At 34.1% G+C, this 11,659-nt stretch overlaps 1 protein-coding gene across 1 annotated transcript; it reads right to left on the minus strand.

Annotated features, from left to right (window-relative positions):
• Positions 1 to 5,371: 5,371 nt before the first annotated feature.
• Positions 5,372 to 10,324, minus strand: LOC132799257 (TMV resistance protein N-like). The gene is made up of 6 exons (XM_060817981.1): positions 9,597 to 10,324; positions 8,096 to 9,209; positions 7,852 to 7,911; positions 7,597 to 7,782; positions 6,441 to 7,508; positions 5,372 to 6,339 (listed from the first exon to the last, which is right to left on the minus strand). The coding sequence occupies exons 1-6, from the start codon at positions 10,130 to 10,132 to the stop codon at positions 5,695 to 5,697; spliced, it is 3,609 nt and encodes a 1,202-aa protein (XP_060673964.1). The 5' UTR covers positions 10,133 to 10,324; the 3' UTR covers positions 5,372 to 5,694.
• Between the last annotated feature and the right edge of the window lie 1,335 nt (positions 10,325 to 11,659).

An 11,659-nucleotide genomic window follows, 5' to 3' on the forward strand; every position in this document is an offset into this window, starting at 1 on the left:
TCAAGCTGCTCACTTGTGAGGACACTTGTAATTACTTTGTTCGCCCCTATTGGATTCCCGAATGAATGTGCCCTACCTTTATTTATATCGGCATCCTGCAACATCCGTTCCTTTGGAGCATCGATGGGCTGCAATATGAATTACATAAATGGAACTGACATCAACGATTTAATCATACCCTATTTTTCCACCCTAACTTGATAATAATAATTTCCAACTAAATCTTAAGACATATGGGTTCACATTTTTGCACAAGTGGTAGTTACCGATGAAACCATCGGTAATCAACCTACAATGAACTAAAAAAAAAGCCCGATGGCCTATCGGCAATTACCGATGGCCATCGGGTGAAGTTTTTCTTCAGTTTTCACATTCATGAATAAATACTGTCACATGTCTTATCATTTACCGCACAAAACAACCTAAATGAATATAAAACTTACCATATCAGATGGGGGAGAGGAAAGTGGAACGTGCCCTCGAAGTTTGGTGCTTTCCGTCTCAGATTTGGATTTCTGCCTAGTAGTATGTTGACGCTTAGAGTCGGGTGCTGCTGCTGTGCTACCACCGCGTCTCTTACTTTCCACCTTCTTAACTCCCTTCTTCGGTTGATGTTGCAAGTTCCTCTTTGGTGCCATTATAAAGTACAACCTACAAATGTACATTGACAACATTAATAAACTTTTATCTACCTTTAACAACATTGTCAACTATGTATACATACATGTATAAATATCCGCAATCCTCAATTTCATACGCTCTCTTCCTAAGGATATTGTGCATGCCATAACATTTACTGAACATTTAATGTATAGCAGTGTGCATGCCATCTAAATCTTTCTATCTTCTTCTTCTTTAATTTTTTATTTTTTTCTTTTTTGGGGATAAAGTGTTTGCATGTTTGCTTCTAGCTAACCATGTACCTAAAATTTTATGCATCGATCTTCTCTCTCTCTTTCTCTCTCTCTCTCTCTCTATATATATATATATATATCTATACCTTTAGAAAGTACTAACTCTGGAATTCTCAACTTCAATTCTAATTAATCATAAAGTATTTTTCTCTTTTCTCCTGGTCAAGGGCCACCACCAGGAAATCCAAATCCGGGTTGGGGCGCACCAACAGGGAACCAAGGGAAATGGGGAAGCGAACGGAATCATAATGCAGATAGATACTCAAATCAGAGGGATAGAGGATCTCACAGTGGGGATTCTGGTTATGGTGGGGGTAATAAACCTTGGAACAGGCAGTCATCGTTTGGTAATGGAGGAGGAGGGGGAGGGGGAGGTTCTTCAAGGCCTCCGTTTAAGGGACAGAGAGTTTGCAAGTATCATGAGAGTGGTCATTGCAAGAAGGGTGCTTCTTGTGATTATATGCACACTTGAGAGGTTTTAGTTTTAACATATCCATAGCAATAGCATCAGCCAGCAGAGGAAGAGCACTTTGATACTGTACAGTTTATTCCCCATTGGAGAGTTTTGACATGTATAAGCATTTTTTTCTTTTCTATTTATTTGTAGAACAAAGTGCAGTCTTCTAGTAGTCGGCAACCTCACTTCTTTTTGCTCTCTCTCTCTCTCTCTCTCTCTCTCCCCCCTCCCTCTCTCTCTCTCTCTCTCTCTCCCTCTCTCTCTCTCTCTGATATATATATATATATATTATGGTAATTTAAGGGTTTCAGCATGTGTTGGAATTTGTGGAAAGGATGGGTATGTTGATGTTGCTGCTTGTAAGGGTCCTTTTGGTCTAAGTCAACAACCGTTAAAACATATTACCTTTATCTAGACAGGATGCTTTTATGCTTTTTGGATCAAATAAACGGCATCCTAGTTTTCATACATATTTGTGACACAAAATTCATAATATATTTCATTATTTTGTATATGAATACAAGGAAAAAAATCTAATAGGGAATTCTTGACGGTATTACATTCCTTTATGAATTACTATTAATTTCTCTCTCTCTCTCTCTCTCTCTCTCTTTCTCTCATTCTTTCCCAAAAAATACCCAAAAAAAATAATCATAAAGTATTTCTCTCATTTTTTCTCTAATTAATTTCTCTCTCTCTCTCTCTCTCTCTTTCTCTTATCTTCAATTCTATATATATATCTATACCAAAAAAAAAACATTTTTTATAAAAATTAAAAAAAAAACAAAAAAAAAAAACGACATGTCGTCTGGGTGTCGTTCATCCCAGACGACATGTCGTTCAATCCATCTTCAACCCTTGTCCGGGTCGACCCGAACCCGCCTAAACCAGCACCGACCCGATTCTTGACCCGGTTATTTCTTCCACCTCCGGCCACCGATCAAGGCCAAACCGGTTCCATTTTTTTCCTCTCTTCATTTCCTACTAATGCCCAATATCAATATATCCTAAATCTTCAAAAAATAAACGCGCCTAAACCAGTACCGACCCGATTCTTCACCGGGTTATTTCTTCCACCTCCGGCCACTGATCAAGGCCAAACCGGTCCCATTTTTTTCCTCTCTTCATTTCCTACTAATGCCCAATATCAATCTATCCTAAATCTTCAAAAAATATAAACACAAAAATTATAAATAAAAACCCATTCCACGGCAACGAAAGAAATATACATAAAGCCAAATCCACACAAAAACAACCCACACCGATCCCACGGCAACAAATAAAGAAAAAGATTCAACCAATTACCTTATTCCCTGTGCTGAGATGAGATCCTAATGTTTGGCTTTTCCACGACAGCTTCGGTTTGGTTGTTTGTATTTGTGTGTTTGTGTATAAAGCCGTTTGTTTGCTTTTTTTGTATTTTTGTATTTGTATGAAAGTGTAAAGACGTTTAGAAAAGGAATAGTTGATTTTTGTTTGGTTTTAAAAATAAGAGGATATGTAAGTAATTGTTTTTTGTTTGAAGGTTATAAGGGATATTAAGGGGTAGATAAAAAAAAAATGAATTGAGAGGGCAAAATTCATGAAGCTCGGTCCTACAGGGGTATTGGGCCAAATTCCCCTTTGAATATGTAAGCATCAATAGCAGGCCCATTGGTGCGGGAGATTTGGGCCAATGGGGGTGAGAAAGTGAGATGTGAATTTAATTTTCGCCCAAATTTTGTAATTAGATTTCTGTTATTTTTTTAATTAATTAATTTTGACAGGTAACCACTTCATTCACTTCTTTTCTTTTCTTTTTTCTGTGATTTGTTAGGAATTTTGGTTTGAATCACTTTCAACTGTTGTTTGGAATTATGGTTTCATACAAGATTAAAAAAAAAAAAAATTGTATGTACTGTAAAAGGTCAGTAAGATTGAGAGAAGCAGGGGGAAAGTAAATACTTTTGGAGTGTAAATGGGTAAAATTACAATGAATATGTTTAGATTGTCGCTTTAGTTGTGCTCATTCTTATGACATTTTTGACGTGCAAATTTTGAAGAATCACAGATAATCGCGGACATTGAAATTTTGGATATGGTTTGTAAAATGGGATTATTATCGTCAATGGTACTTGTTTTGTCTATCATGTTTGGTATGTATATTTGGAAGAACCTTAGACTTTTTTTGAATGCAACTTAGCTTTTTTCATTTTTCCTTTTTAAAAATTTTTTATTTATTAATTAAAGCACCAGTTTTATATTAGTCTTTCTTTCTTTCCATAGGAAACAGAGTATTTCTAGGATACGAAAGAAACAAGAACGAACATATGAGAATAAATAATCCCACAATCTGAAGGATTAATGGAAGTTCAAAGGCCTATATTTTTTATGGACCATTTCCCAAAGGCCATATAAAAGGAACAAACTTCAGGGATAGTCTTATAGTTTGACACATAAGCAAACTGAAGAATGACCATAAAACTTGCTAAATATTACAACACATTGCCCCTCAAAAAGTGGAAATAATAATAATAATAATAATAATACAATGCATATTGAGCAATTTCAAAATCAATAACAAAATCAACCAAAATGAAATGAGTCAATACTTATAGAGGCAAACACCATCTTTTGCCAAGAAAAATAAAAGGCTCCCAAGTGTCAAGTTGCATGTTGCAAAGTTGTCCATGTATTAACTCAATGGTACTGCTCAAGTTGAAAGATAGAGATTGATTATGATCAGTTGGATCAACAAATACAAGAGAGAAACAGCTGCAAGCTCCAAACAAATCTTTCAAATACATGCAAGTTGATGCCTCGACCAGAAAGAAAAAAAGATTTATTTTGGCAGATAGGTGTTATCCAATTTTAAAGCAAATCCATATATACTGAGTCAGAATCTACTATTTAACTAGTGATGGAAAGAGTATTCCTTTTGGCAAACAATTCCAAACACAAAAATTACCAATCATGCATAAACACATTTTATCAACCGCTTGGCAGAGAGTACAGCCATACGTGGAAAAAAGATTAAATCAAATAGACAAATATTATACTCAGCAAGTTTTTTTTATAGAGAACGCATCATAAAACAAACTAATATCCATGGTTATATATTCTATATATATATATATATATATATATTTTAAATTTTCTCTACAAGTATATGTAAAATGGCTCATAGTAGTTAAAGAAATTCATATCGATATTACAAAAACAGGGATTCCAATGCCAATTGTCAGAAAAAAGACAAGAGGAAGAGAGATCTTCTACTTTTCCTTTAGAAAATTACCTTATAATATGTAAATATAGTTTATAAATTAATACAACTAAAATACTACGAAATGATTTCCCTAAACAGAGTATATTAACTTCTACCGATTAATTTAAAACTAAAGAAATCAAAATTTTCATTTAAAAATTATCATATAATTTGTAGACTTAGTTTACAAAATTAATAAAATTAAAATATTTTGAAAATGCATGTTGTAAACAGGGTATATTATAACTTATATTGCAAATAAATAACTATTTTAAATTAATTTACCTAAGCAGTGAATATGCTTGATTTTCTTCTTCCACATACATCAGAGCCAAGAACTTTGTACTTTCACTGATTTCATAATTATCAGAGAAACTTTTGTCTAAGGTATTTTACGGTATGGTTCTGTTTTATGGTCCCTCAAAATCCAAATGCTCTACATCTTGCCATCTTTTAAACAGTTTCTTACACGTAACTTTTAGATATCTAAGAGTGGAGCAACCGCACAAATTGAGATAAGTAAGCTTGTCAAGTTTGATATCCAACAACAAAAACACATTTTGTTAGACACTTGGCAAAGCTAAGGGTTGTCATGCTTCATAACTCATATAGTTTCTTCATAGCATGAAACTAAAAATAAAAGACACGCCAAATCGTGAATAAACAAAATTCACCAATATAAACACAAAAAGGTCAATCAAAATACTTTTGTGCAAAAAATAAGTTTTTTTTTTTTTTTCCTTTGTGTCACATGCATTATTTCGAACTAAAGAAAACCAAAATTTCCTTCAAGAATTGCCTTTTAATTTGTAAACTTAGTTCATAAATTAATCTAGTTAAGATACCACTAAATGCATGTTGTAAATAATAATTTGCAAAAGGAAACCAAACAAGTTTAAATTAATTTACCTACTTCTTTGAATTATCAAGGGATTTCCATCTTTGTCGTATGTCAGAGCCAACAATTTCACATTGACTGGTTTCATAATCAACACCAAATTGTCTCCTATACAGCACATAATTGTTCTGTTTTTCTTTGGCTCCTCAACGTCCAGTTGCTCTGCATGATCTTCTAACAGTCACATAACCTTGACTTTCTTAGAATGTGATTCATCATGGTCTTCTTCATCATGAGAGCCAAAAGCTTCATTTCCACTACTTGCTTCACAACATTCATCAAAGCGTCTCTTATTCTTACTTTTATTTTCTCGATCAAATCTCTCTATATCTTCATTGTATACAAACCGAACCCCAAACTTTCTAATCTCGCCGTACTGACCTCCAACAGCACCGCCATTATAATTGACACTCACAATGTATTCAGGCCAGACATGCAAAGAGGCCTCTGTGCTACAAGTAGAGGGCCAACTTAGTCTTGAATTTCGTAAATTCAGTTCTTTGACATACCACATGATCACTTGATCTGAACTATGCTCGTAGTCCATAAGATTCGTATAACAATATTGTTGGCACAGATGATCATCATCAATGGTTTTGAAACTGATTTTACTACCAATGAAAAGAGTTATACCAGGGTCAATTTTATTCCGATCAAGAACAATACAGAATGCCAAACCCAAAAAATTTTCGTTATTCCAATATGGAGGAAGCCTGATATTGATCGAAGTCTCACAACTTTGGTAGCAGAACCACTCTGGAATTTCATCTCCTGGATATCGAAATTCACATGTTGTGCTGTCTATCTCCAAAGGGAAATTAATGTCCTGTATGAAGAATATGGAATATGGGAAATTACACTAACTTGCTGAAAAATTATAAATATTTCATAACTGATCAAAGAGCAAAGGAAGAGAAGTGTACATACCATTCCTTCAAATTTCAAACGGAATAGAATTTGATTTATTGCATGATCTCGTATGCTGTCGCTTGTATTCTGATCCAATTTTTCAGAATCATGAAAGTTTATTTGTTCTCCAATATTATAGATATTCACATTGTGTAACAGTGGAGACCACCAATTTGATATGTTCTCTGGAGAGGTACAGAACCTTGCATACAAGCTATAACATAGTGAGGGAAGCTCTGGTAACGATTTCAGGCTCTCACAATTGTTTAAGCGCACTACAATCAAAGCAGGTGGAAGAGGAGGCAGTTTTTGAAGTTTAGGACACCACTCGAGGCTTATCAACAAAAGCTTTCTTAAGTTACAACGGCTGTTGGGGAGAAACCCAGAATTTTTGCATAGTATCATATTTAATTGTTGGAGGGAAACTAGATTTTCAATCGACTTTGGTAAGTCTTTAATCCCTGTTTCACGTAAGTTAAGATATGTCAAGTGTTCCATAGGCTCAAAGACTTCTGGAAATTTATCCAGCTCCAGACAACCTGACAAATCTACTTCTTCAAGAGATTTCAAATTACAAAAGTTGGTTGGAAGACTTTTAAGTCTTGTGCAATCACTCAAATCCAATAGGACAAGACCAGGAATATACTCAATTGATGGCGGCAATGCTTCTATCACTGTCCCACTCAAACGCAAAACTGATAAACTCATTGGAAACTTTATTTCAGAAATGTGGGACTGAGATGAGTAGAGAGATAAATTGCCTGTAAATCTTTGGACAAAACTTTTGAGAAATACGAAATTCTGCTGACCAATGTTGTTCAAGAGATTCCGAATGCCTCCAAACCTTTCAAGATCCAAGAACCTGCCTGTGCTCCTTGATATCTCTTTAATATCTTTGAGTTTGGAACAGCCATTCAAATTTAGATGAGTAAGCCTCTGTAGATTTTGAAGAGATGAAAGAACCCGAACCAAACTTGTGCAGCTTTCAAGATTTATACTTTCCAGATTTGGAGCAACAGAGAGATCTGGTAATTCAGAAAGAAGCTTGGAATAACTAAGATCGATTCTTCTTAATACCGGAAGTGACTGTCACAGATGGAAAAAAAAAAACGTTAGAGTTATTTAGTATTCGTGTATTTTTAACATCTAAAATTATAGATTAAATTAAGTATACCTGAACTTCATGATTCCAAAGTTTCTTTAGATGGCTGCCACGTAGTATCAGTTCAACAAGATTCTCAAGAGTAAAATGTGATGGCAATGACTTCAAAGGATATAGATCCCATTGAAAATAATTTAGCTTATCAGAAAGATAAGAATCAAGACCTTGAGGAAGGTATAGTTTGAACTTAATATCATCCTAAAGGCCACACATGTAAATTTTGAGAATTCGTAGATTATGCATCTTCGAAAAAGCTGCATGACAAACTTTTACATCTCTGTCAATTGTAGACATGTTGAGTGATATGCATTCAACTGTTGCAGTTCCCTGACAATCATATCAGCATATAATTTAGTTAAGGATACAATATGAGAAAAATTTATTAAGAAGTCTATGTACAGACACCTAATTTTGTTTGTCAGAAGTTTGTTTATTGTTTCTTTTTCTTTTTTCTTTTGGTCAGAAGATTTATTTCATATTTAGAAGAAATCAGAAATGCATTTTCACTTACTGTTTCTCTTTCCAACACGTGGCAGATATCTTTAGCATCACACAGCCTGCTACGATTACCAGGTTCTCTATGCTCATCACGAACAATTGTCCGACCCATTTGTTGTATCAAATCATGCATCCATAACTCATTTTTTATTACACCATTTTCAATTAAAGACCTATCCATGAGAACACTTATTCCTAGTTTCACAAATGAATCACTGGCCTCTAACATGTTTTCTGCTTGATCTCTAGTAAAAGATTGACCAAATAGACACGCAATGTCAAGAAATGTACTTTTGATCCCTTCATCATCCAGTCCCTCATAACTTATTCTCAACACATCTTGGATTTCCTGGTTTGGCATTATTTTCAATTTATTTAATGCAATTTCCCATTCTTCTTTGCTTTTGGAATGTAGGAAAGAACCCAAGACCTTAAGAGCCAATGGATTTCCATTTGCATACCTTGCCACCCTTTCTAACAGCAATTGATCATAACCCATTATAGAAGAATTTTTTCCAAAAGCATGCAGATGGAAGAGCTCCAGGGATTCATTGTGACTTAATCCCTCAACCTTGTAAAATCTATCAGCTACTTTCTTGATAACTTGCACATTTCTAGTTGTAACAATGATTCTACTACTAGGAGCAAGCCAATCGTATCCTTGAACTAAAGCTTCTAACTGGATTGAACTATCCACATCATCTAGAATAATGAGTACCTTTTTGCGTCTAAGTCTATCAAGAATGAAAGGTGATGCCACAAATGGAGAATCCATCTTTAGAATAGCTTCATCATTTAACAACTCGGATAGAAGTTTTTCTCTCAAATGATTTGGTCCATGTTTTGTGTATTCTTCCCTCACATTCCAAAGAAAGCAACAACCTTCAAAATGAGTATATGATAATCTTTGATATACAACACTAGCCAGGGTGGTCTTACCAATACCTCCCATGCCATAAATACCTACAATACGAATATCTTTTGAGCCAGTTGATAACAATAATTCAATTTCTTTGATCTTTTTTTCAATTCCAATGAGGTGCCCATATAAATGTTCATTTGATAGATATTTAGGCAATTTCAATGAAATATCATCAACAATCCTTTGAACAAACTTGCACTCAGGCCTACAAAAATGAAGACAATACAGACGTTAGGGGGGAAAAAAGCAGAGTCCTAACGAAAAGTTAGCTACATAGAGAAACAGATGAGAAATTTTAATTCTCTATTATTTATATTTGCGTGGTTCAAATTTTTCCTGCATATATGTTGTGGCTCTTCTCAGTAATAAAAAATAATTTATTAGGAGTATTTTTGTTTGATTTGAGTTCTACAATAAAATTGATTTTTCATTTTTTCCACAATCATAAAAATAAGAATAATATGACTTTGTCAAAGATTTTAAAAAGTGCTAGCTAGTAGATTTTAATTATATATACATGTACATGTGTTTTGTAGAAGATTCATCTTAAATAGCCAGATTTGATATTTAGGGATATCTAAAAAGTGATCACCTGAAATTCTTCGAATCCAACCCACACAGATTTGATGCTTCTGTTAAAGCAGCCCTCCATTGATGTACCTTCTTCATTCTATCCTTGAAACGTTTTTCATGTGCAGCAAATGCAACTCCGTAGCTACCCTCCTGTTTTCGTACAACCGATGGATCTATGCCGTAAAAGATTGGCATAACACTACCCTGCTCATTTATTTTCTTGCATTGAAGTATATGCACAAGTTCATCCAAACACCATGTGGATGAAGCGAAGTTTTCTGAGAAAATGACTACCCAAATCTTGGATTCCTGGATTGCTTTGCGAAGAGTGGGTGAAATTTCATCACCTCTCTCAAGTTTATGATCCATGAAGGTTAAGATTTGCTTTGCAGATAAAGCCCCATAAAGATAACTAGCAAAAGTATCACGGGTATCCTCACCTCTGAAACTGAGAAACACATCATACTTTTCTTCAAACTCATGATGCCTTACTTGACAAGAGAATTCTGAAGAAGAAGAAGAAGAAGGAAAAGAAGAAGAAGAAGAAGCTGCCATGGCTAGAAATGGCTATAATGATCAAATGGAAATGAAAGATTGCTTAGCTTTTTTGTATGTATAAGATAACCCTCGGTGAGGAAGGATAGAGAGAGAAATTTAGAGATCAAGAAAAACAGGTAGGACTTTGAAAATCAGACATCCAAACCGTGTGGGCTTAATGGCACTCGTTTCATTTTTCCTGTTTGTTCAACTTTTTGCAAAGATTCTCTACCTTTTGGCCCCTTTAGCCCCGCTCATCAGTCAAGTTTCTGCTGTCTTCAGTGTCCTATTTCCACTGAGAGCTACCCTTCATTAGATGTTGAATAAGCATAGTTGCATTGCCCACTCATCTAAGTGGGTCAAACTGTACCCACTCATCTAAGCTGGTTGTTTGGGAATTAATGATGACCCACTCATTAAAGCTGGTTGTTTGCGTTCAGTTCAAGCTGGTTGCTCCTATTCCCTTTGAATTAAGTTTTTTTTTTTTTTTTTTTTTTTTTTAAAAAGAAAAGAAAGATATATATATATATATATATTTTTTTTAAAAAAGATATTCTTGTTGCAAGTAAATTTGTGTTGGAATAAGGCCTAAAAATAATCAAGTTTTGAAAAGAAAAACAGCGTGCAAACCTGAACGTACCAAATAGACAGTATAGAGTCCTGATTAATTGTTGCAAAATTGACCTGAAATATTACTACATGACGTAAGCTAAGATTATCTAAATTTACGTATATTGAAATGTGTCGAGGGAAATAAATCACTTATATTATGTTAATGACTTATACAAAACAAATACATAAATACAATATACAATATTCATACATTCAATAGGACCCACATACATAATAGCATTTGAGACTCACACAGAGACCTGACAGTCTATGCTAACTCTAACATAAGAGCTCTCTCTGTTTAGGAGCCTACTCTATCATGTAGAGGCCCAAGCTTCCACTTATACTTTGATAATATCGGTTGCTTTCGCTTACTCAAGGCTCTGGACTTTTCTCAAAGTCGGTGTTCCATATAGCAATATTTTCTTCATCAATTTCGAAGCTGTATTTGCTGTCTAAATATATTAAATATAATATTATAAAAGTTGGTGATCTGAATTTTTATTGATCCGATCTGAAAAATATTACAGTATTATTTATTTAATAAAATTTATTTTTTAAAAAAAAACAAAGGCTCTGTAATGGTCACGGAGAGTTTTTCTCTCTCTATTTGCTCATCTTATATACCAAATCTTTATCAATAAAATTTTACCTTTTTTTATCTATGGTTTTTTCTATTAAAAATTTTGTACGTAAATTTGTATGTGTTTTTTATTTTATTCTTCTATTGTTATTATTTTGTTCTACTTTTTGTAACAAATATATAATTCTAGAAACCCAAGTCAACATTGAATATCTTTAAAATGGTCAATAAGATCTCTGATCTTTGAAGTAGGCTTAGAGAGGCGGAGCATTGTGGAAGTAATAGTAGAAAGGAAGTTGATCATACTAATTGTATAAGCTCAGTAGAATCTCACCTGTTTTCTACCAAAT

Source organism: Ziziphus jujuba, chromosome 6 (assembly GCF_031755915.1).
Source record: "Ziziphus jujuba cultivar Dongzao chromosome 6, ASM3175591v1".
Taxonomy (NCBI): Eukaryota; Viridiplantae; Streptophyta; class Magnoliopsida; order Rosales; family Rhamnaceae; genus Ziziphus; species Ziziphus jujuba.